The 26,999-nt window shown below is 35.7% G+C and overlaps 1 protein-coding gene across 1 annotated transcript in view; it reads left to right on the forward strand.

The window, feature by feature from the left end:
* NCOA1 (nuclear receptor coactivator 1) overlaps positions 1 to 26,999 on the forward strand; it is a 218,178-nt gene that overhangs the window by 100,191 nt on the left and 90,988 nt on the right. The window contains exons 3-4 of the mRNA XM_010840686.1: positions 13,592 to 13,752; positions 23,144 to 23,249. Coding sequence (XP_010838988.1) covers positions 23,161 to 23,249 — 89 coding nt within the window. The 5' untranslated portion in view covers positions 13,592 to 13,752; positions 23,144 to 23,160. The remainder of the gene's footprint in view (positions 1 to 13,591; positions 13,753 to 23,143; positions 23,250 to 26,999) is intronic.

Below are 26,999 nucleotides of genomic sequence, written 5' to 3' on the forward strand. Positions count from 1 at the left end.
AGACAGGGAAATGGCAACCCACTCCAGTGTTCTTGCCTGGAGAATCCCAGGGACGGGGGAGCCTGGTGGGCTGCCATCTACGGGGTCGCACAGAGTCGGACACGACTGAAGCGACTTAGCAGCAGTAGCAGCAGCAGTCTCTAGAATGTGAGTAAAAGTAATGTATGCCACCTTTAGACTTAGTCCTCAAAATTATGCTATGTGTGATAAGCCAGTTTCTTGTTTCCCATTTTCTGGCCAAGTTTTCTTTCATACTAATTCTTTCACCTCCTGTTATATATACTATGCTAGAAAGACTAAGTATTCCCTGTACAAGTGGAATGCAGGTTGTGATTAGTGAATGTCCTTGACTTGTTTCTGTTTTTAAAGTGTATGCTTCATATATTTCACAGTTATCTACAGTATTTTCTGTGTTCTCTAGATATCCTTTATAAACTAAAGTGTTTCTTAAAAATCTTAATGATTTTTCTAAAAATTTTATCAGAAGTGTTGAAGTTAATCAAGTGTTTTACCAGTAACTTTTGGAGTCATCACTTGGCTCTTCTCCTTTGATCTGTTAATTTTGTGAATAATATTTATGAATTATTTGTGAATAATATTTATAATAATATTTATTATGTCTTTGGAATATTCCTATTCCATACTTCTATTCGTAAACTCAGATTGATAAATCTTCCATTCATTTGTTAATAAAAGTTTGCTTTCACTATCTACATTTTTTTGGGATTCTTAGTTTGAATATATTCATAGTAAGGGTATAATGGATGTAACTAAGGGTCTGGTAAAGATGTAACCACTATTTCTGAGTTCAAAGTATCCTTCGATCCAAGGAATACCTAATAGATACATTTATTAAGTAATTAGGTCAAAAAAGTTAATAAGTATGTATGTGCTAGCAACTTAGCAGCTGTTTGAAAAAATAATACACATGAATTCAAAGAAGTAATATTTTAATTTTATTCTTAAATGACCGCAGTTGCTTACTAATAGGATGTGTGCATCTGAGAGTACTGCATAACTTCTCACATCTTGGGCTTAGCTTGGGCACTGCGACCCTCATTTCCTGTTTCATGTTGATTTCCACATGGTGCTTGCTTTTTATCACAGCACCTACCATAAACTCAGATTCACAACAAAAAGAGGTCATCAGAAGGAATGCAGTATGATTTACTGTTGCAATTGTGAAACAATATGTGATAGCTGATAGATGTATAGATATGTGTTGCTGTTATCCTCAAAGGGATTGAGATTGTTTTGTCAGGTTCAAAATAGTTCTTGAAACTGGACATTATGGTCTCTCTGCTCTCAACTTCTGGTTTTCCTCTTATCTTTATTCATTTTCTTTCTTTCTTTCTTTTTGTTACTTGATCTTCTGGCTATAACTGCCCCCTTCTTTAAATATGGGAATGTTTCCAGAGTAATCCATTCTCCTCTCGACATACTTTTTCTTGGTCCTCTCATCTATTCCATTATTATCAATATGTCATTGATTCTGAAGACCTTTATATCCCTCTACTTTGGAAGTCAGCTAGACAGATCTACTTGGATGTCATATTCATAATTAATGTGTACATAACTGAAAATTCATTAGCTTCTCTCTCAGACATCTGTTATCTCCTGTAAACTCAGTCTTGGCTAAATGTCTTTAATATACACCTAGACTCCTATTACAGGACACTTGGTGTTTGTAGGACTTATTTAGAGAATATAATCCTGAATGAAAGTAAAGTTTTAGCCAGAAAGATGCCTCATCATAGCATTGTTTTTAATAGCAAAAAATTGGAACTAAAGTCCCAAACTCTGCTTAAAAACTCTCTCACACACACACAAGAATATTTTACAGACAATGTAAAAGAATATTTTAATAACATGAGAAGTTGTGTGTATAAAAATTTAGTGGACTTCCCTGTTGGTCCTGTGGTTAAGAATCTGCCTGCCCACACAGGGTGCATGGGTTCGATTCCTCCTCAGGGAAGATTCCACATGCCATGGGGCAACTAAGCCTATGTGCCTCAACTGCTGGAGTCTGTAAGTCCTTGCTATGCAGCAAGAGATGCCATCACAATGTGAAATCTGAGCACCACAACTGGAGAGTAGCCCCGGCTGCTGCAACTAGAGAAAGCCTGCATGCAGCAAGCAAGATCGAGCACAGCTGAAAAGAAATAAAATTAATAATAAAATTATGTTAAAAATTTAATGAATAGAGATGCTCTTAATATGTGCACTGATCATTAAAACTATAAAGAATTATATGTGTATTCTATATTTGTAGAATAGATATACAAATGTTTGCATTAATTCTAGAAAAACATGAATTATTTTCATAATTCATACATGCTGACAATTGGGGCTCTCTTTTTCACCTCTTCCTCTTGTTGGTTTAGTCCAATGTCTCATTCAACCCCACTGTTGCTGCACTGGTTCAGCTGCTCAATGTATCAGAACTAGTCTATTAAAACAGCCCCCTTCACTCTGTTGCTCAGCTGCCAGAACTGTCTTCCTGAACATCTTGATTGGTTGGGTTCTTCCTTTGCTTAATCTTTCCAGTTTAGGTAACTAAATGTTACATCTCCAAACCCATCAGGAGTAGAGTGAATTTTGAATCTTTTCCCATGTTATTGTCTGAAGGCCTTCAGCCTACTGGAATTTGACCAACTCCAAGATGGCATATAAGATTTTCTTTTAACCCTAACCAAGTCACTTCTGACCAGAGAGCAGATAGTCATGCCAGATTGGGGTTAGAGGAGGGAAGAAAGAAAGGGAAACAGTGGGAGGGAAAATAAAAATTGAACTCAGGTGTTTGCAAATCTTTGCTCTCTGCTCATCCCTTACGTTCTGCCTCTGCAACCTGTCACACATTGTCCTTGCTTGGTGGACTTTTGTTTGTTTGTTTGTTTTCTATTGGAGGGACAATTTATTGGTTTTCTTGAGTATTTAGTCAGTAAGAACAAATAGCCAAATAAAGAAAATCCATCCATTTTAGTGCCAATTATTATATCAGCAAATCCTATTAGGAGTATTTATTGAAGCATGTCATGCTAATAGTCCCAGAGAGTAATTATACTTGCAGATTTTTCTTGCTTTCAGGGAGTCTCTAACATGTTCCAGATGGTTAAATAGGAAAGAGTAGACATTTTGTACTGTCTTTTCAATTATGATTAGGAATTTGATGTTACTTACTACTTGCATTACATTATTGCTTTTGTTAGATCTAAACATGAGAGGAATTTAAACAAAATGTGTTTTTTTTTAAAACTCTTCTACTATGGTCAACAGTTAACAGGACCTTTCATAGATTCTTTTCCCTCTGTTAAATTGTTTAATTACTTTAAGCATCATTAAAGTGAGATAATTACATTATAATGTAATCCTTAATTTATTCTTGGAAAGCATTCACTTGGGTTTGTTTTAGACTTAAAATTACATGGCATGGTGAACTTTCTTGAAAGAATTTACATGAGACCGAAATAGTTATTTTCCAAACTTTCAAAGGTTCTTTGACCCTTTTCATAAACTAATATGACCCTGGATTCGGAATTCGTGTGATGTATACTTTAAATTTTGCCAATAATGATAGTGATGACTTTCATTCGTCTATTCATACTCTCTTGTCTGCCTTTAATGGACTATCCAGCTTCTCCCATTTGAAAGGCAGTTTACCAAAGATTAGGCATATAGCCTTTCATTTTGGAATAGAAATATTAATGAATCATAGGGATCCAGACTCAAAATCCTTGACTTCGTTATGGCCTTACATTAACCAGTTTGCTAATTGGTTAGTTGACCTGAAGAAATATGTTGTTTTTCAATAAGAAATAGAATACTCTATCATTCAGTTTAACTGCCTATGTGTTTTCATAATATAATTGTTGTGTGGTGGGGGGACAAATTGTTCTTCCTTAGACTACCATTCTCTGTCCTTGGAGCTCTTTTCAAGAGTTCTTGCAAAGTAGAAAACAAGTAAGAAACATAAAAAATGTAATACCAACATTATTTTTTTGGTGATGAATAAAACCAAGCCATTCCTAAAGATTTTATTGGAGTGAAAGGGGTAGTTTACACTCTGTCATCCAGCAAGACTTCCCCTCTGCTACTGCTGCTGCTAAGTCGCTTCAGTCGTGTCCAACTCTGTGCGACCCCATAGACGGCAGCCCACCAGGGTCCCCCATCCCTGGATTCTCCAGGCAAGAACACTGGAGTGGGTTGCCATTTCCTTCTCCAATCCATGAAAGTGAAAAGTGAAAGTGAAGTCGCTTAGTCGTGTCCTACTCTTAGTGACCCCATGGACTGCAGCCTACCAGGCTCTTCCATCCTTGGGATTTTCCAGGCAAGAGTACTGGAGTGGGGTGCCATTGCCTTCTCCGAACTTCCCCTCAGTTGCTTTTAAATATCTTTGTTCCTTCTCAGACTTTCTTGTTTCTTATTAAGCTACTACATCTTCATCTCTTCTTGATCTTCTCTCCCCCAAACTCTTCCATTTTAGTAGAGTTGCTCTTTAGGAAAGAACTAAACTGTTGTAGTCTAGGTGTTACATTTCATTTTTAGCTCTTTGAATATGGATTCTTTCCAAAACCTGGTGTTTTCTCTTGCAGTATGACAAAAGCAGAGAGGTAAATTATGTTGCAGAATGATGCCACAGAAATAGGCATTCTCCAATTAGTAGAGACTAATCTAACAGTTTTACTACTTTCATCTTTCTTTCCTCCCTGTGTTCTCAACACCAAACCTTTGCCTAATCCCTTATGTTAATAATCTAGTTTGTCCCCCTCATGCCATTCATACTCCTCTTGAATTTGTTTAGGAAGATTTGTAATGTCCTTTGAGCACTTTAATGATCCTCATTCTCTTTGAGCTTTCAACTTCACTGCCATTCTTGAATTAGAACAGATTCATTAATTCCACAAATTAAACTTCTTAAATGTTGTATACCTACTCTGTGCTGGTTTAAATATGTGCACCTGGTGTTTTACAGTGTAGTGAGGAAGGTAAGTGGTATACATAATCACACAAACAAATATGTAAGAAATATATTTTTTTAATTCTATGAAGAAAAAGTTGCAACTGTCATGGAGGGCTGATTTTGATTACTGGGGTAAGAGAAATTGAATTGGAGTTAAAGCTTGAACAATGAATAAGGAATTGAGCAGGTGAAGAAAACAGGAGGGATTATTCACAGCAGAGATTGTATTGTAGTGAAGGCCATGGAATGGGGAAAAAAGACTGGGGAATGGAGAGGAATTGAAGGACAGATTAGTGTGGCTCTAGTGTAGTGTGCTGTGTGTTGTGAGTTTTGGGTTTTGTCATATGTGAGATAAAACTTCATGGAAAGAGTCTAAGCAGGAATAGGGTGTTGGATTTGTATCTCTGTTGATTGATGATCTATTTTTGAAATAGACCAGATGGGGCTTGGTGAGTAACATACACAGGGTATGAGAGTGAAAAAGATTTCAGGGGTGATAACTGAGATTCTGGTAGCAATTGCTTTGAAAATAACTTATCTCCAAAACAGATGTATTTATAAGAATTATTAGTATTAAAATCCATTGTTTTAGGCTTTTCAGTATTTATCTCTTTAATGTGAGTATAAAAGTAGATGTAAGAGTCATTAATATTTTAGATTTAGTAGTTGATATGCAGAGTGTTTAAACACACAATTTTGGTTTTAAGGTGTTTTTGCCCTTTTTTAAGGGGAGCAAGTAATCAAAATTAACATACATTAAGGTATGATCCCTGGGGAAAAGGAAATGGCAAGCCACTCCAGTATTATTGCCTAGAGAATCTCATGGACAGAAGAGCCTGGTTGGCCACAGTCCCTGGGATCACAGAAAGAGTTGGACACAACTTAATGACTAAACAACAGCAACATTAAATGTTTAGTCTCCAAACAACTGTTGAGTAGGTACAAATATTATCCTCATTTTTGTAGTTGAGGAAACTGATGCATGGAGAGGTTAAGGTCAGAAAGTTGGTAATGGTGGAGTTGGGCTCCAGAGCCCATACTTGATAATACTTTATTACTACTGTTTGTTTCTAAGGCAAACCATTCAATATCATGGTAATTCAAGTCTGTGCCCCAACAAGTAATGCTGAAGAAGCTGAAGTTGAACGGTTCTATGAAGACCTACAAGACCTTCTGGAACTAACACCCCCAAAAGATGTCCTTTTCATTACAGGGGACTGAGATGCAAAAGTAGGAAGACAAGAAATACCTGGAGTAACAGGCAAATTTGGCCTTGGAGTACAGAATGAAGCAGGGCAAAGGCTAATAGACTTTTGCCAAGAGAACGCACTGGTCATAGCAAACACCCTTTTCCAACAACACAAGAGAAGACTCTACACATGGACATCACCAGATGATCAACACCAAAATCAGATTGATTATATTCTTTGCAGTCAAAAATGGAGAAGCTCTATACAGTCAGCGAAAACAAGAGCTGACTGTGGTTCAGATCATGAACTCCTTATTGCCAAATTCAGACTTAAATTGACGAAAGTAGGGAAAACCACTAGACCATCCAGGTATGACCTAAATCAAATCTATTACGATTATACAGTGGAAGTGAGCAATAGATTTAAGGGACTAGTTCTGATAGAGTGCCTGGTGAACTATGGATGGAGGTTCGTGACATTGTATAGGAGACGGATCAAGACCATCCCCAATTAAAAGAAATGCAAAAAAGCAAAATGGCTGTCTGAGGAGGCCTTACAAATAGCTGTGAAAAGAAGAGAAGCAAAAAGGAAAGATATACCCATTTGAGTGCAGAGTTCCAAAGAATAGAAAGGAGAGATAAGAGCGTTCCTCAGTGATCAGTGCAAAGGAATAGAGGAAAACAATTGAATGGAAAAGAGTAGAGATCTCTTCCAGAAAATTAGAGATACCAAGGGAACATTTCATGCAAAGATGGGCTCAATAAAGGACAGTAGTATGGACCTAACAGAAGCAGAAGATATTAAGAAGAGGTGGCAGGAATACACAGAAGAACTGTACAAAAAAGATCTTCATGGCCCAGATAATCACAGTAGTGTGATCACGCACCTAGAGCCAGACATCCTGGAATGTGAAGTCAAGTGGGCCTTAGGAAGCATCACTACAAACAAAGCTGGTGGAGATGATGGAATTCCAGTTGAGCTATTTCAAATCCTGAAAGATGATGCTGTGAAAGTGCTGCACTCAATATGCCAGCAAATTTGGAAAACTCAGCAGTGGCCACAGGACTGGAAAAGTCAGTTTTCATTCCAGTCCCTAAGAAAAGCAATGCCAAAGAATGCTCAAACTACCACACAATTGCACTCATCTCACACGCTAGTAAAGTAATGCTCAAAATTCTCCAAGCCAGGCTTCAGCAGTACATGAACCGAGAACTTCCAGATGTTCAAGCTGGTTTCAGTAAAGGCAGAGGAACCAGAGATCAAATTGCCAACATCCGCTGGATCATGGAAAAAGCAAGAGAGTTCCAGAAAAACATCTATTTCTGCTTTATTGACTATGCCAAAGCCTTTGACTGTGTGGATCACAATAAACTGTGGAAGATTCTGGAAAAGATGGGAATACCAGACCACCTGACCTGCCTCTTGAGAAACCTGTATGCAGGTCAGGAAGGTGAGGTTAGGAATGGACATGGAACAACAGACTGGCTCCAAATAGGAAAAGGAGTACGTCAAGGCTGTATATTGTCACCCTGCTTATTTAACTTCTATGCAGAGTACATCATTAGAAACTCTGGGCTGGAAGAAGCACAAGCTGGAATCAAGATTGCCGGGAGAAATATCAATAACCTCAGATATGCAGATGACACCACCCTTTTGGCAGAAAGTGAAGAACTAAAGAGCCTCTTCATGAATGTGAAAGAGGAGCATGAAAAGGTTGGCTTAAAGCTCAACATTCAGAAAACTAAGATCATGGCATCTGTTCCCATCACTTCATGGCAAATCGATGGGGGAACAGTGGAAACAGTGTCAGACTTTATATTTTTGGGCTCCAAAATCACTGCAGATGGTAACTGCAGCCATGAAATTAAAAGACGCTTACTCCTTGGAAGGAAAGTTATGACTCACCTAGACAGCATATTAAAAAGCAGAGACATTACTTTGCCAACAAAGGTCCATCTAGTCAAAGCTTTAGTGTTTCTAGTAGTCATGTATGGATTGTGAGAGTTGTACTATAAAGAAAGCTGAGTGCCGAAGAATTGATGCTTTTGAACTGTGGTGTTGGAGAAGACTCTTGAGAGTCCCTTGGACTGCAAGAAGATCCAACCAGTCCATCCTTTAGGAAATCAGTCCTGAGTGTTCATTGGAAGGACTGATGTTGAAGCTGAAACTCCAATACTTTGGCCACCTGATGCAAAGAACTGCTCATTGGAAGAGACCCTGATGCTAGGAAAGATTGAAGGCGGAAGGAGAAGGGGACGACAAAGGATGAGATGTTTAGATGGCATCACTGACTCAGTGGACATGAGTTCGGGTAAAGTCCAAGAGTTAGTGATGGACAGGGAGGCCTGGCGTGCTGCAGTCCATGGGGTTGCAAAGAGTCAGACAGACTGAGCGACTGAACTGAACTGAACCACCTGGATTTTCAGAAGGGACTGTGGTTGCCTGTAGGCAGATGTGAATAGCTGGATCTGGTCAGTTTATTTAACTAATGTGAGGTTTCAGTGTATCAATATACTAGGCTTTGCTAATCCATACTGTTATTGATGTGCACCTGGATTATTCCTATTTTTTGCTCTCATAAACATTGCTAACATGAATATTTTTCTTCACGTCTCTTGTTGCACATGGTTATGAAAAATTTCCCTACAGTCATTGTCTGTAGTGCTCATTCACTGTAGAATACTTGCCATTTACCAAGATTTGTTTCCCAGCTCTGTCCCTTTGGAACTCTTGTTCTTATCAAAAAACGACATTTTACCTATCTTTCCAACGTAATGCAATTTTATCTTCTAACAATACCTATGCATTTACCCAGATTTTTAAGGCACCCCAAAAATTGTGTGAAAAAATAAGTACTTTTCTGGAGAGAAGTGGCAAGATTTTCATAAACACATTTTGTAATCATAAGAACAATGAAGTCAGTCTTCTAAAAATTGAAGATTAACAAGAAAAAATAAGCAAATATTGTCATTTTATTAAGAAGAACAGTTCTGTTTTTAAAGTCTTGATTTTCTTTTAGGCCTTCTCTTAACAGTGTTAATAAGAAAAGACAACTATATACTGTAGAGAAGTCAAATAAGTAAACTTTATAGACATTCAAAAACTGTTATGGATGGCTTGATTTCAAATTTCATTTAGATCGTTTTTGTCTTTGGTTTGGATAGTATGACTTTTGTGTCATCACTAATAGGAAAGTTGGTGGCATCATTTTTTTCTTCATTCTTTCATAAAAATCTTTCGATCCATCCCAAGGAAAAAAACTTATTTTTTCCACAGTTTTTTAGGTGCCCTTTTACTTCTTAAAGTTTATTTTAGGTAGAATTAATAAGAACACAGATGTAACTTTGGAATCTTAACTTCATGTAACCAAAATAATTTATAATTGCCACTAATGTTAATGGTTTATTTATAACAACCTATTATTGGATGACAGCATAGCTGAACTAAGCTATTAATCCCAGCACACTGGGAGTTTTGGCTAACGTTATCCCTTTCTCTCCTCATCAAAAAGTATATCATAAAGAAGAAAAATTAAATAACTTTATGATAAAGACAACCTTCAATCTGCACTAATTTTATTAAAGTACCTTATATACATTGTAATTTTAATATATATAGTATACAGTTTAAGCATGTGTATTTTAAAGTATAAAACATCAGTGTATATTGTTTATGGATGGATAGAAAAAATTTGACCAGAAGATATATATTAAATTTATGCCAGTGGTTATCTCTATCAAAAGGAAGGGGAGTAGGCTTTGTATGAGTGTGGGGACTTCTGATTTATTGATAATACTTCATTAAAATGCATCAAAAATGTTTACTGTCATTACTTCTGGGTGGTAGATCCATAGATATTCCTTTGTTCTATTTCTGTCTATATTTAAAAATTCTGGCCCTGTACCTCTGCCTGACTCCAGAGTAACAAAGGAAGAAGAGTGTTTTATAGATTTCCTTTTTTACTCTTTCTATATATTAAGTGCATTATAGGTATTTTTCTATCACCTTGTTTCCTCATGTGATTCTTAAATCAGATTGAATTTAACAGATTAAACTGAATAATTTATTAAATGAAATTAAAGGAATTGAGGTGCTGCACTAGCCAGCACTTGGGGCAGAATTGGAAGCAGATAATGAAGACAGAAAGGCCTTACCCGTAAGGAGAGAATTGGAACAAGTAATGGGAAGCCTCCAGGCACGAGGGTCTATAAGGAGTTTGTACCGTCCATATCAGATCTCCTGCTTTGGGCTCCTGGGGGTGAGAGAAGACTTAAAATACTGAACTCTGGATAGCACAGATAATACATAATAAATACTAGAGAGAGATGTTTTAAAAACAGTAAGCTTATTAATTTCATAATAACAAACATCAGATCATCAGCAGTACTCTTTTTCTCCCTATTTATTCATATGCCTCCTGTCTTTTTTGGTTCTCAGTGTATTAGCTTTCTCTTGGTTTTCATATTTTTTGCTTCTCATTGTCTACATATCTTTTTGGAGTATAGATTTATCTTGTGCTTTTCTGTCTTCATGCAGTCTCTGAGTGAGTATGCTCAGCCTCCCTTCTCAGCACTGTTTCTGTATTCCCTCACATGTTTGGCCATGAGTCATCGGGACCCTCAGTCATTAGCAGGATCCATCTGGCTTCAGTTACTGCCTGGTTTTAAAAAAGTACCTGTAAAAACTCGCAGGTTTTATGGAAGACAGTGGCATTATTTCACAAAGATTTTATCTGCAGTGTTAACTACACAAATGATTTTTGAGGAGTGCTCTTCCTTGAAAGGCAGAAAATGACAGAACCTGGGTTTGTGGTTGACTAGATGAAAAAATGCCGTCTTTGCTGTATTCAATTACTACTTTCCATTTCTTACGCAGATTTACCTAGGGAAATTCAAAGATAAAAGAACACAAAGTAGTAATCGTGAGGAATCTCATCATCCAAGAAATATTTTATAGCACTGTTGATTATAGGTGCAAATAAGCTAGATATATACAGTGAGAAAAACCCAACTAAGTACAATGTAAATTGGACTAACCTAACTATAAATTCCTGTCTTTAATAGTTTAAACTATGTCAATGTGAAGAGCCAGTCCAAGTTTCTTTGCATTTTCAAATTGTGTGTTTAAATCAAGGAAAGAAGAAAAAAAATCTTGAAAATATGAAAAACACTTAGTTTAATTTAGAGGGACTATAAGAGATAAGCACTTTTGGATCCAGTCATAGAATCATCCAATTTTCTAACATTAGATAGACATTCCACTTTAATCTGGAATTCATCATTGGGGAAATCATGATTAAGAGAAAATATAGTCTTTATTTAAAGAGCAAAAGCCTCAAGCATTTAAAACCTCCATTATAAATATATAATAAAACAAAAATAGATTTATATTCTTTGATCATAAAATGCACTAGATATGCAAAAAGTAAACAACTAATTTTATTTTTGAGTATATGAATTAATTTGGAGGAGAATTTACATCTTAATGCTATTGAGTCTTAGTGAACCCCTGAAAAAAGATTTACTTAGTCTTACCTCAAGTATTAATAATTTTTTTTTATCTTTTCAAAACGTCAGCTTTTGGTTTTAAATTTTTTCAGTTGTCCAGTCTTCATATTTGGTATTGTTTTGACTTTAAGTTCACCAACTTATTTTTGTGCCATCACAAATCTGTTAAGCTTGTCCAGTGAATTGAAAAATTTCAATGTTGAACTAGTTCTTCAATTTCCATTTACTTCTGTTTTATAGTTTCCATTTGCTCCCAGTATTTCCCATCTGTTAACTTATTACAACATCTTGAACATATTCATAATAACTGCTTTAACATCCTTATCAGCTAATTTCAACTGATTATCTTATGATAGATTTCTATAGACCCCCACTTTTGTTACCCTGATTTTGAATTGCAATTTCTAGCTTCTTTGCATGTTTAGTAATTTTTTTATTCTGTACTGGATGTTGTGGATACTATTGTGGATTGTTATTTTTTTCTGAAGAGTATTGATTTTTGTTCTAGTAGACAACTAAATTACTGGCTAGTAAATACACACTTACTGAACAATCCAGTTGTATTTAAAATTCTGGATGTTTATCCCAGAAGAATGAAAACCTATATTCACACAGAAACATATTCTTGAATGTTCATAGCAGCTTTATTCATAATAGCCCCAATTTGAAAACAACCCAAATGTACCTCAACAGTGAATGGTGGAAAAGAAACTGGTACCTTCAAACCATGATGGAGCAATAAAAAGCAACAAACAATTTTTATATGCAACAAGTTGGATGGATATCAAAGGCATTATACTGAGTGAAAAAGGCATTACAAAATATTTCGATACTTGATTCAAGTATGGAATGGATTTAATTTCTATAATATTCTCAAAGTGACAAAATTATAGAAATGGGGGCAGATAAGTGGTTACTAAGGAGCTAAGAAAAAGGGAGTGAGGAGTGTGTGATTATAAACAGCAAAAGGGAATCTCAGTTGTGGTATGGTTGTATGGAGCTACTTGGAGTCTCCCTGTGCATGAGCAATTCGGAGGATCAACCAAGGATTTAAGGAACATTTGTATACAGATTTAAGGTACCCCACCCCTTGCTCTGCTGCCCTTCTTACCATGATTTTCTCCTCTTGTTGTCTAGCATTCTGTCAGCTCTGAACTACATTCTCCAATGCTTCAAGCCAAAGAGACAGTGGTTTTCTCCCTTAGGCCTAGCCTCCCTGTAGTACTTAGGGGTATACTGGTAAGAGTTCTCTGTGAGTATAGATCTTATTCAGTACGATTCCTTTCTTTCAGTTATCAAATTCCCCACATTTCTGCCTTCTTTTGGTCACTTTTCCATGTCTTTGAGTAAATTTTATTTTGTCCAGATTTTTTTGTCCGTTGTTATCTGTGGGCAAGTTAGTCCAATACAAGATCATTCATCCTTACTAGAAACAGAAGTCAATGAAATTTATTTTTAGGTATTATGAATCTAAAAAGTTTGTACACTTTTTCAATAAAAGATTTGAAAGTAAAATACCATAGTATCTTTAATATATAATGGGAAGTGTTACAGAAATGAAAGAATTAAATGCAAACTGAAAACATTAAAAATCAGAATTTATAGGTAGAAAGAAAGATAAACATACAAATGCAGCCAGAAACCTTTTTTTAAAAGACATATAAATGGGTGTCTCACCCATTAAGGGCAGAATGCAAGTATGTATTACTTAAGCAGCAGTCTTAAATAGAAATATATATTTAGTTACCAGAAGGACTTTAGTTGTGAAATCAGATATTCATCCATTGTCTTTTGGAAGTATTTTTCCATTTGGCCTGAAAAGTTGTGTCTTTTTTTTTTAACTTAACATTTCTGACCTTTATTATTTCTTAGAAAATAAAATAATAATCTAACCTCCCTTCTGCTTTTATTTTTTTGCGTCTCCTTTGTTGTAGTTGTTTGCATAACTGGCCTTAAATGAGGTAAGAGTGAAGAGACTTACTAGAGCCATCTCTAGAAAAGAGTGTTCCCCCATTCCACTGGAAACTACCCTACGGAGTACCATATTTGACCATATCTGTTTTGAGGACTCATTATGAACAAAGAAGTCTCCCAGGTAGGAACTGTAACTCTGTTTTTAAAGAACTTTGTGGAAAGAGACAGACATTGCCATTTTTGTCACTTAATTTTTGTCTATATGACCATAACTTAATTTTTTAAAAGCTATTGCCTTTTTGCTAGTTTACTATAAACTGGTCTACTGTGCACATGCAAGTAAATATCAAATACCTATTTTGTTGTTTAAAGATAGCTGTAGTCAGGAGACTGATTTTAATCTTTATTTTTTTTAATGCCAGTGTATTTTTCACAAGTTAGAACAATGTGAAACTGATTTTTGGAAGACATGTATAGTGTATCTACAATTAACCCATGTCCTTTTAAGATAACTGGAATCATCTAGTTTTACAGATCTACAAGGAAACGTTGAGGATATTTGAGGGTATTTTTGCCAAATTGTTTTAATAAGATAGCTACTATAAAACGTGTTTCATGTGCTGACTGTTTTTCCTAAATGGAGTATTTTCACAAGGCAAATGCATTTGTATTTATTTCTTATGTTAAAAAATTAAATTTTAAATTAAGTATGAGGAATTTAAAATACTGGGTTTAAAACTTATTTTGTTTTCTTCTTCTTATCTACTTGCTAATAGAAAACCAAAAAATACTTTTTTACCCTTTCCCCAAACTTATTCTTTTCCATCTAGGAAAAAAATGCAAAGGTTGGAAACATTGTTTCTTGATCTGTGGAATAAACTTTTAGTGGTAAACATAATTTTGTTAAATACATTGTTTCAAACTTTATATATTTTTAGAAGTTAAGTTGCCAAGTCCTTGATAATGTCTTTATTATTAGTGTAATAAATTTAAAGAATGTGCACAGTATTTTCTTTTATAAAAAGCAATTTTAAAAGTCTGATAGTTAATAGAATAAATGGAACAAGATAAAATGAGTCTGATTCAAAGACTCTGTTTCTTTGAATCTGTTTCTTTGCTTTTGCTGTTTATTCCTGGCCATAAAGATTAAGATATGGGCACGTTGTTTATGGCAGAGGCTTAAGAAGCCAGGACTCTTTTCTGGGCCAGGGATAACCACCATCTGAGTTTTGGTTCCTGCTTTGGGGGTTCAGAGAGAATTTTTGTTTCCAGATGTTTAAGGACATCCCTGTTCAGTCATTACCTTTAAAATATCTTTTTTTTTTTTTTTTAACAAAAAACTAAACATACAAGGAAATAAAAAAGTATGACCCATACACAGGAAAAAATAGCCATTAGTAAAGGAAGCCCAGACATTGTATTTATTAAACAAAGAAGTAAAAGTAGATAAGTCGGATTTCATCAAAACTGAAAACTTTAGGTCATTGAAAGTTAACCATAGTTTGGCAGAAACCAGTGCAATATTGTAAAGCAGTTATCCTTCAATTAAGAATAAATTTAATTTTTTAAAAAGTTACTATAAAGAAAGTGAAAAGATAATTCACGGAATGGAAGAAAATATTTGCAAATCATATATCAGATTAGGATCTAGACATGAATATAAAGAACTCTTATGACTTAAAAAAACACAACCAAATTTAAAAATAGGCAAAGGACTTGAATAAAAATTTCCTCAAAGATATGCAGATGGCCAGTAAGCATATGAGAAGATGGTTAGCCATTAACAGTTGTTGTTTGGTTGCTAAGTCACGTCTGACTCTTTTTAACCCCGTGGACTGTAACCCACCAGACTCCTCTATTAATGGAGTTTTCCAGGCAAGAATATTGGAGTGGGTTGCTATTTCCTTCTCCAGGGGATCTTCGTGATCGAGAGATCAAACCCATGTCTCTTAAATTGGCAGGTAGATTTCTTTGCCACTTAGCCACCAGGGAAGCCCCCACTAGTAATTAGGGAAATATAAAACAAAACTATATTGAAATACCATTTCACACACACTAGGTTGGCTATAATTAAAATAAACAGAAAATAACAATTTTTGGTGAGGATGTGGAAAAATTGGACACGTGGGCATTGCTGGCGAGAATTTCATGTGGTATAGCCACTGTGGAAGACAGTTTGACAGTTCCTCAAAAAGTTAGAGAGTTATCAATAAAATATGACCTAGTAGTTTCATATCCGAGAGAACTGAAACCATGTTCACACAAAAATTTGCACATAAATGTTCATAGTAGCATTGTTGTTTAATAGCCCCAATAATGGAAAACCTAAGAGGCCATCATTTGATGAGTAGGTACACAAAATGTGCTATATCCAAACATGTGAAATTACTCAGCCATTAAAAGGGCAATAGAAATCCTGAAATCCCCATCTGTTTTTTATCACATGAGAAAGAATTTAATTGTTATTGAAATGAAAAGACAAAAGTGAAAACTTTTTTAAAGAGAATCTTAGGTATTTGAGGACTCCAGTTTGAGAAACATTCTTTATGGCAGTTACCCAATGCAGGAACTCTCTATTTATCATGATTTTTCCTGTGTGATATTATCAGCTGAAGGAAAGTGAAAGCGTTAGTTGCTCAGTCATGTAGCTCAGTCATGTCTGACTTTTCCACCCCATGAACTGTAGCCCACCAGACTCCTCTGTCCATGGAATTCTCCAGGCAAGAATACTGGAGGGGGCAGCCATTCCTTTCTCCATAGGGGATCTTCCCAACCCCAAAATCCAACCCTGCATTGAAGGTCTCCTGCATTGCAGGCAGATTCTTTACCATCTGGGAGAAGTTTAACTCCGTGTCCCTTCATGTCTGTGCTCTGTGCTAATTGCTTGCTAGCATTTTAAAGTACATTGTTAGCGTTGCTTATTAATTGTTATTTTTCAGATTATGCAATCCTCAGCTTCATCTGGGAGATGAGTGACAAATTTCATATGTAGAAATCTATAATTCAACTGAAATATGAAGCACTGACCTATTTCTTCAGCCTCACCTATTTGGTTTAGTCTGGTCCGTTTGAACAGAGGTAGATGTGGTTTCTGGTTTCTAAAACTACTCTCTAGAGAGTGCCTGAGATTGTGTATAACTTAGCAACTCTTTTTAAATCAACAGGGTACTTTTAGTTAGAAACCATACCTCTTTTTTTAAAAGGTGATATGTAAATTGGCTTCCTGAAACCAGCATTTCTTTTCTTAATGAACCTTGTTTAAGTTCCCTTTTGCCAGATATAAAGCCATTCCACAAATAGAACAGCTATAAAAGTTTTCACTCATCAGAGGTTTTGCATTCCACTATCTGTTTATTGTGTTTTGTAAATAGAAAGTAGTTAATACCAGAATCATATCATCAGCAAATTGTTGGTGACTTTCTCATAGCTTCTTACTATTGGCTCTTATTTTGGTAGGCCAGATATTGAATTGCTGTTGAATTGTTGTCTGATGTTTCCTCAGCCCCAGAATTTCAGATAAATTTAGCAGATGTCAATCTGCAGCCAGTAGTAGCATGGTATGGGGAATCTGTTTTAAATCTAGATTTATTTGTTGCTCAGAATGGTCCAAACTATGAGATTGTATTGCTTATATTTACAGTTGTGTAAATACCTGTCTTTGTGTCTCTATTGTACTGTGAAATATTGTAGAAGGTTTCTTCAAAATAGATCTTATTAACCATTTCAGAATTAGAAAAGATGTTCTCAAATTTCTAGACCAAAAAGACAGTTTCTTTTTTTTCCCCACTGAAAACAGGGGAAAGAAGATTTCAAGAAAGCTCTATTTCTCAATTATAGCAAAGAATTCCAAAGCATTAGGAAAGATTTCAGAAAATATTAATTGTAAAAAAATCTTAAACATTCTTTAAAAAATTTAAATATCACATTAGTAAAATAACTCACTTTTAATTTATCACCTGTTTTGGCTTCTGTAACTTTTAGACATTATGTTACATATTAGATATACAATAAAAAGATCTAGTAATTTTTTTTTTTGCGTTCACAGTCTAGAAGAGGTAACAAGCAAGAGAATTATAATTTTACAGCATATAAGTGTAAGAAATACATGCCCAGGAGTATTTTGAGAGCCTGTAGAATTCAGATAGGTTGATTCTTAGATAGGGTAGAACCTAATGTCTTAATTAAGTAACAGAGAAGATGAGCAGCTAAGTAAAACTGAGCTTTAAGTAAGAGTTAGCAAACTCTTGGATTTTAGCAGACTCTAAATTCTTTCATTTTTCTTTCTTGTTCATCATTGTCTTCTCTCTTGTATTTCTACTTTTGTTGAAAAGTTTAAGTTGATAATTCTTCATTATTATTAATTATCACGATTTCTTTTTTGTTTTAATTTTGAAATATACTTTATTTCTATGTAAAAATAAGATTCAGTGACTTCTTTACTTCTGTGATATCTGGTTAACCTCATTTATGTTTCTGTGACTTTTCACAGGAAAAGATGTTAGCCATCTTATTCATTAAAATAATATGTCACATAACTGATTATCTTGTTTTGTGTTTGAGAATGGTCTTTCAACATCTTTTTTTGTTGTGGTTGTGGTTTCAAGTCTGGTATATTTATCTTTGCATTGAGGTTGTCTATCTTCAATTGTAATTATTTTCCTTGTCCTATAGATCCTTCCTCTCCCCCACCACGGGAGGTTTAATAAATGTTTTCCTCTGATGACATTAATCCATAATGCAGCTTATCTCATTTATTTAACGTTAATAGAAACCCGGAACTTAAAAGTCCATTATGTTTATACATGTTGAATTTGAGGTGACAGTGGAATATCCAAATGGAAATGTCCATTTAGCAGCTAGAAACTTATTTAGATAGCAAATCCCTGAGATCAGGAAGATTATGCTTGCCCTTTGTGCAGGAAGTCTTAGAATGAAAATCAGACCTTGTTACTCCTCTGTTCTTAACCCTCCAGTGATTGGCTAATTCACTCAGAGTAAAGCTAAAGTCTTTAAAATGGTTTCAGCCAAGACCTTACATGATGCAGCCTTGTCTCCTGCTTCTCACTTCCCAGTTTTACCCATACCCATCTCTTTCATATTTTTCAAAAAGTGTAGTTACATTCCATCCGTCAGGCTGTACAGCCCTTCCCCTGTCCGGAGCACTCTTCCTCCAGATGTCATTCTCTCTTCCTCACCTCCTTGAAGTCTTTGCTCACATCTCACCTTCTTAGGGCTTCTCTGGTGGCTCAGACAGTAAAAAATCTGCAGTGCAGGAGACCCAGGTTTCATCCCTGGTTTGGGAAGATCCTCTGGAGAAGAAAATTGAAACTTAACTCCAGTATTCTTGCCTGGAGAATTCCAGGGACAAAGGAGCCTGGTGGACTGCAGTCCATGGGGTTGCAGAGTTGTACACAACTGAGCACACACACTTCAATAGTTTCTGAGTAAGGCGCTTCCTAACTACTATACTTTCAATTGCTGCCCTTCTCCTTCCATAAACCTAAGCCTCTATTTTTACCTTATTTTCCTCCATTTTACCACCTTTTCGTATACTCTGTAATTAACTTTTTCACTTTCTCTCTCTCCTTCACAATAGAATGAAACTTTATGAAGACAGTGAATTTTTATAGGTTTCATGCACAATTGTATTCCTACCACCTAGAACAGAAGCTGGCAAATAGTAGGAGTTCAGTGGGTCTTCCCAGGTCGCGCTAATGTTAAAGAACCCTCCTGTCAATGCAGGAGACTCAGATTCAATCCCTGGGTCAGGAAGATTCCCTGAAGGAGGGCATGGCAACCCACTACAGTATTCTTGCCTGGAGAATCCCATGGACAGAGGAGCCTGGCAGGCTATCGTCCATAGGGTTGCAAAGAGTTAAACATGACTGAAGCGACTTACTACACAGCATAGGAGTTCAATAAATACTTGTTGCTGGGTTAAGTTAGGCTCTCCACACTGACGTCAGTGTAGAGTTTCTGACTAATGTTTACTTTTGCAGGGAGGATAGGATATTACCAAGGTTTTTAAAGTCTTTCCTTAGTATTGAAACTAAAATTAGCATATATAATCTATATGTGTCTATATGGACTCTATGTAGTATATTTTATATATATGTATAATCTGTTTATACATAGGTTATATTGGTTGGGCTAATGTTGATTGGGCAAACATTTAATCACTCATTCACCAAATTCTATAATGGACACAAAATAGATGGGAACTGGTGCAATCTTTGTGTATTATGTTGGGGGCTTTACAGTTATCCTGTGGACAGTGAAGATTAAGGGAAGAGTTTTAAGCAAGAGATTGACCTGACTTATGTTTTTGATAGCCTACTTTGGTGGCTCAGGAAGACCACCTGGGAAGCTATTTTGATAGCTCCACAAGAGGTGAGAGGAGACTGTAAGTATAGGATGGAAATAAAAATTGACACATCTTAATGTTTGATTGCATGTCGGGTGTGAGAGAAGAGGCTGGAATGACTCCAGTGTACCAACTATGAGAAAAAGAAATACATGAGGAGGAGATGTTAAGTTCATTTTGGAAAGTTGAACTTGAAGTGTCTGTGTGACATCTGGATAGAGTTATCCAGCAACGAGTAGATTGTGAGTCTGAGACCCAGGAGATCTGCTCGGTAGATAGAGATTTGGGAGTAATTGGTTTAGAAATGTTTTTTGAAACCATTATTCAGTGAATGATATCCCCCCCAAATAATGTATAATATGAGGGGAAAAGAGGACTAGGACATTAGAGCCTCGAAGAAATCTAGCACAATCCAATCCAATTGGGCAAAAAGCACTGAGGTTAAGGTAAGTAGAAAACTGCACTACTTCTGCTGATCTCTCAGGTCATGGCTTAAACATAAGTTTGTCAGAGAAGCCTCAGTTGATTACCCAGTTAAAAATAGGTCTCCTCTATTGTTTTTCTCTATGAATCCTATTCTTTTTCTTTATGACTTTTATCATTGTAGAAAATTACATATGTGTTTTCCTTGTTTGTGTTTCCCACTTCATGAGGGCAGAAACCTTTATTTTCCTATCTACAGTTTACTCAACTCCTAGCACAGTGCCTGAGATATGATAGATGCTTGATTTATTTATTAAGTAAGTGATGAAAGTGTGGATCACAGAAATCAATGGGTGACAGACAATATTTCCAGAAGGAAGCAGTTTCAGATGCTGCTCTGAGCAGCCCAGTAAAGTAATAATGATAATAGTTAGTGTCAGTAAATGAAGAAATGAAAAATGTCCATTGTATTTTTCAATGAGAAAGTATGGGATGAGTTATCCACTAATGAACACTACCCCTCATGGAGCTCTTGGTCTAAAGGGGAGATAATTACAATAACCAACAGTTACTTAGTGCACCCTTTCCATGCACTTTTCATTCAGTCCTCACTACAGATCTAAAGACACTTGTTCCTTGGAAGAAAAGCTAGGAGAAATCTCGACAGCCTATTAAAAAGCAGAGACGTTACTTTGCTGACAAAAGTCCGTATAGCCCAAGCTATGGTTTTTCCCGTAGTCATGTATGGATGTAGAGTTGGACCATAAGAAGGCTGAATGCTGATGCTTTTGAGCTGTGGTGTTGGAGAACACTCTTGAGAGTCCCTTGGACTGCAAGGAAATCAGACCAGTCAGTCCTAAAGTAAATCAACTGTGAATATTCATTAGAAGGTCTGATGCTGAAGCTTCAGTACTTTGGCCAGTTGATACGAAAAGCCAAGTCTTTAGAAAAGACCCTGATGCTGGGAAAGATTGAAGGCAGGAGGAGAAGGGGATGACAGAGGACAGGATGGTTGGATGGCATCACTGACTCAATGGACATGAGCTTGAGCAAGCTCCAGGGGATGGTGAAGGACAGGGAAGCCTGGCATGCTGCAGTCCATGGGGTCTCAAAGAATCAACACGACTGAGCGACTGAATAACAGCTTAACAAAGTATACTTACTATTTGTAAGTTACCGATGAGGAAATAGGTTTAAGGAGATAAAGCGTTTTGCCCAAGAAAAGGCAGGAAGTGATTAAACAGGGCCTTTCTGATCCTAATGCCCATGCTTTTACCATGCTCCAGTAGGAGAATTAGGCTGATTCTTCATCACCGAAGTGATACCTTGAAAGTGCCATTTGAGTAGGAATGGTTTTGCTGCTGTTCATAGGACACACTAGAAGTGAGAATGACTGGAATTGAGAAATAAGATAGAAGGATCTTGCATGAATCTAGAATGAGGTATTAGCTTCTAAGCAAGAATCAAAACTGTATTTGAGAATGAAGAAAGAGGGGACGTTATAGGATCTTTGTTAATAAAGACTTGACAGGACATTGATACAAAACGAGGAGTGAAAAAGAAAAGTAAGGAATAACTACAAGATTGCAGTCCTAGAAGCTGGAGATTTTCATGACCTTTACATCTAATATGGAGAAATTAAAAATGTGCCTCTTTGGCTACATGGAATAATAAATTCATGATTAGAATTCTAGGTATTTTTATACTGAAAAGGGGATATGAAAATGTTTGATGTTGAGAAAGAGCTAGAGACAAAGTAAGTTTTAGGACTAGAGAAAAAGGATTTACTCAGACATGAATTAAAGCCATGTGAGAAATTCTTAAGGATCTCAACTTTACAAGCATGACTACTAACATGCAGCACTGTAGCTATTTAATAATTTTAGAAAATTTAAGGAAAAGTTAAAGATTTTTCCCATTTAACAAGAGTTTCCTCTCCTTTCTCATGGGTAGATGGAGTGGAAGAGAATGAGCAGTGTATAGTTTGGCACTAATAAAGTCTAAGGGCAGTGATGAACATAAGGCCAGAGACAGGAACCTGAGTTTTCTTAGAGATTCTATAGAGAGTAGTGTTGATAGGGACAGATCAGAAGGGATCTTTAAGTGCAGTCACTAGCCGGCATAGCATGTAAGAGAGACCTGGCTGGCATGCTAGGGGAAATGACTGTGTTCTCTGGCATCTATACCAAGATCCTAACATAGACTAAACACTTGATCTTTGTTGCCTGACTGCATAAACACAAGGTTAGAAGTATAGAATTCAAAGTTGGTAAGTACAATTCAAAATCCAAATCTAGTTCATCGCTTTAACTTTTAATTATATATGTATTATGTCTTTTTCTCTCAATATAAAACCTCAAACCTTAGGAGTAAAAAGTTGCTTTAAGTCCTTTTCAAAGTAGTCTAAAATAAATAAATAAATAGGTAATTTCTGATTCTTATAGAGTCATTTTTTTTTTGCATTTACATATGAAGTGATTTTTCTCTTAAAAACATCTCATTGGGTATTTAATTATTCTAGCAGTATTTTTATCCTAATTGATCTCTATGGTCTTATAAAGGGTGACTAGTTTTATTTTACAGGTATGGAGAAGAAAGTGTAGAAACACTAATAACTGATGGCTCTTGTGCTTTTATATAAATGTGGATGCTTTTATGATGGCTGTAATTATCCACTGAGAAAATGCAGTGTTTAGATATATTCTAACATAAAGGGAGCTTTCTGTCTCCTTACGGTTGGAAAGTTCATTAGGAAAGATTTCTTATCATTTTCCTTCCTTTTTAGGTGTGAAGTTTTTCAACATGAGTGGCCTTGGGGACAGTTCATCTGACCCTGCTAACCCAGACTCACATAAGAGAAAAGGGTCACCATGTGACACACTGGCATCAAGGTAGGAACACTCTTTTTCTTATTTCTGGCAGAGCTGCTTTATCATTTTCACTGTCACTTTTGAGCTTGCTTCATCTGTAAGTTTACCAGCCTTCCCTGAGTCCCTCATACTCACCATGTTCTCTTCCTTCCCCAGGGCTGGTTTGCTCCCTCTAGATTTACTATATTCAACACCTGTGCATTCTCCAAGTATCAGTTTAGTCATTATTTTTTAAAAGGGAGCCTTCTCTTCCTTCCATAACTACTAGGTCAAACCTCCCCTATTCGTATATGTATTTCACATGTATTTTTAGAGCTATGATCCATAATTTCAGGGTTTTACTAGCTTGTGTACTTATTTAATGAGTTCCATGGCTTCTCTGCTGCATGCTGTACTGCTGTAAGAACTTTGTCCTTGCTCACCATTTTATCCCTAGTTCCCAACACAATGTGTAGCTTATATATAGTAAGGCCACAGAAAGTATTTGGCAAAGGAATAAATAAATCCACTGTACATTTTTAAACTGCCATCTCCGTACATTATGGTATTAGTGGAACAAAGAAATAAATTGTTAATATCAGGATTTTAAAGAATGAGTTTTTTTGGAATTAAATATCTCTGTTTTAACAGAACCTGGTCATCTGAAATAGGCAAAAGAGAGTTATTGCTAAGGAGGCTCTAATAAATGCCAGATAAAGATAGAACTTCAGTCAGATCAAAACAGCAGCTTCCTACCCGAGAGAAGAGTGGCGGTTTTATTCCACTCACCTCTGAGGATCTGGAGCAAAGTCTCTCAACCTCCAAACTATTGACATTGTGGACAAGATAATTGTTTGTTGTGGGAAGCTATCCTGTATGTTGTAGGATGTTTAACAGTATCCCTGGCTTCTACACAATTAGACACCAATAGAATTTTTATATCAGTTATGATACCAAAATGTCCTTCCAGTTACGATAATCAAAAATGATAATCCAAACATTTTCAAATACCCCTGGGGACAGAGAAACCAATATGGCCCCCAGTTGATAATCATTGATCAGAGTATAAAACAGCAGAAGACTCTTCTTTCATTGGATTACATGCGTTTTTCTCATGGGGCAACCAAGAAAGAATTTTTACGGGAGATTGCCAGGGTTTCAGGCTGGGGAAAGAAAAGTGACTACTTCTGTTAATGAATTCAGAGAACTGTTACAGAGCGATGGTAATCTAAGTACTCATAATCAAGCCTGTGTTGTCAGAGTTAATGTTGCTGTTTATTTCTTATATGTCAGTCCTTCTTAATTTAAGAATAAATAAATAAAAATATTGTGTTTTAGGACTTCCCTAGTAGCTCAGCTGGTAAAGAATCAGCCTGCAATGGAGGAGATCCCGGTTTGATTCCTGGGTGGGGAACATCCCCTGGAGAAGGGATATGCTACCCACTCCAGTATTTTGGGGCTTCCCTGGTGGCTTAGATGGTACAGAATCTGCCTGCAATGCAGGAGACCTAGGTTCAATCCCTGAGTTGGGAAGATTCCCCTGGAGAAGGGAACGGCTACCACTCCAGTATTCCAGCCTGGAGAATTCCATGGACTGTATAGTCCATGGGGTTGCAAAGACTCAGACATGACTGAGCGACATCCACTATTGTGTTTTACTTGAAATTTTTATTTGGGGGGAAATTTTTAATCTATAAAAAAATTAGAGACTAGGAAACTACCCACCACATGTAATTGGTAATATTTTGTCATATTCTTAGTATTTTGTTAATATATTATTGTATTTGCAGTTTTAAGTAAAAGTAGTAAAATGGTTAATGATTAAACTGATTTATCTCTAATTCTTTCAGTCTGTTTTTAATGATTATGTGTAAGTATCCATGAACAGTATAGAATATTTGTTAAATTTATATATTATATAATACTGTATATATTTTTCTTTAGACATAAAGATACATAGATTTATTTAGTTCTGTTAACTTTTGATAAATATTGTATTACCCGAAATACCATATTTGAAGAATCTGTTTCCCAACAGCTAGACATTCCCTATGGGTAAATAGCCTTTTTGTTACAAATTTTCATTCTTACAGCCAGCACTACAGTAAACATGAACATCCTTGTACATACCTACTATTTTATACATAAAACTTTCGTTAGAATCTGTGTACATTTTTATGTTAACTGTTTACTTACCAGATTATTCTTCAAATGACAGTCGTTGAGAGTTGCCTTTTTTCTTGCATCTTTATCTCACTATTTTTTCCTCACTTTAAGTTTTTGCCATCCTGATGGGTGTGGGGTTATAATTTTAAGTACATTTCCCTGATAAGTAGATAAGTTGATTATGATCTTTGTTTTTATTGCTCTTTATATTTTCCCCTCTGTGAATTACCTGGTTGTATCTCTTGCCCATATTTCTTCTTGGTAGTTTGTGCTTTCCTTTTTTTATTTGTAAGAGTTATTTTTAATTTTCTAGTTAAATTTTTACTCTTTTTCGCTTACATTTGATGCAAATATCTTCTCCCAACCTGTTGATATCCCTTAGAACCTAGGATATTCATGTCAAGCTTTTTAGGGTCTTGTCAAGAATTTTCCCCTCTATTTCAAGGCCTTAAATGTATTTTTATACATTTTCTTCTAATATGCATTTAGAATTTTAAATAAGCATTTACATTTGTGGGATAAAAATGTAACAACCTAAATTTCTTTTCCTATATGGAATGTCAGTGGCTGTAACATATCCATTCCCTGCTTTTGTGCTCTTTACCTTCATCAGAAACCAAGTTCCTGCATAGATAGGGATCTGATCTGAGCCTTCGTATGATAGTTACCATGCTCTCTGATGGGGCAAGTCACTCTTCCTTGTTATTTTTCAAAATTGTTGTTCCTGTTCTTGGTTCTTTACTCTCCCGTACAGATTTTAGAGACAGTTTTTTGTTTCCCTTGATTTTTTTTCCTTGCTGGGATTTGAATTAGAATTCCGTTTGCTTTTATAAATTAAATTGGAGAGAACTGACAGCTTTATTTTGTAAATTCTAGAGTGTTGTTATTCATGAATATAAAGGCTTCTCCTTTATTCAGTTCTTCATTGTTCTTAAATAATAGTGTATAATTTTCCCCTTTGAATGTCTAGCCCATCTTTAGTTAGATATATTCCAGGGTACCATAGGATTTTTATTGCTTTTAGGAATATCATTTTGTCTATTGCATTTTCTAATTGGCAGTTATTCGTGTATAGGAATGCTAATGATTTGGGGATTTTGATCTCATATCCATCCATTGTTCTAAGCTTTCTTATTTGTTTTAATGGCTTTTATCTGCAAGTCGTCTTTGATGTGTGTGTGTGTGTGTGTGTCTATAATCACATCATGATGAATATAAAAATTTTTATTTATATATATGCATATATTTCTCTTCTTAATTGTCTTAAAAATTATTATCCTTGCACATTTGCTTTAAAAATATTTGAAAACATAGTCTTTGTCAGGTTTATAAGTATGGGCTTCAATTTTAATTAAGTGATTTTTTTTAAATTTAGTTAACTGAAATTTTGTGATTTTGAAATTGATGAACTTGTACATGATTACCACCTTAAAATGTTTCTTTTGATTTTGTTATTGTACACTATCACTCCAAACAGATTGCGAACTAATTAATTATAAAGAGCATATGTTAGACCTCAGGGTATTGCCAGCCCTGTGTACAGAAGTTCTAGCTAGGGCAGCTTCTCAGTAATTGTTTGGTGGGGTGAGACGTCTCAAATATCCTTCCTGTTACCTCTCCATTTCT

Source organism: Bison bison, unplaced genomic scaffold (genome assembly GCF_000754665.1).
Source record: "Bison bison bison isolate TAMUID 2011002044 unplaced genomic scaffold, Bison_UMD1.0 scf7180017864145, whole genome shotgun sequence".
Taxonomy (NCBI): Eukaryota; Metazoa; Chordata; class Mammalia; order Artiodactyla; family Bovidae; genus Bison; species Bison bison.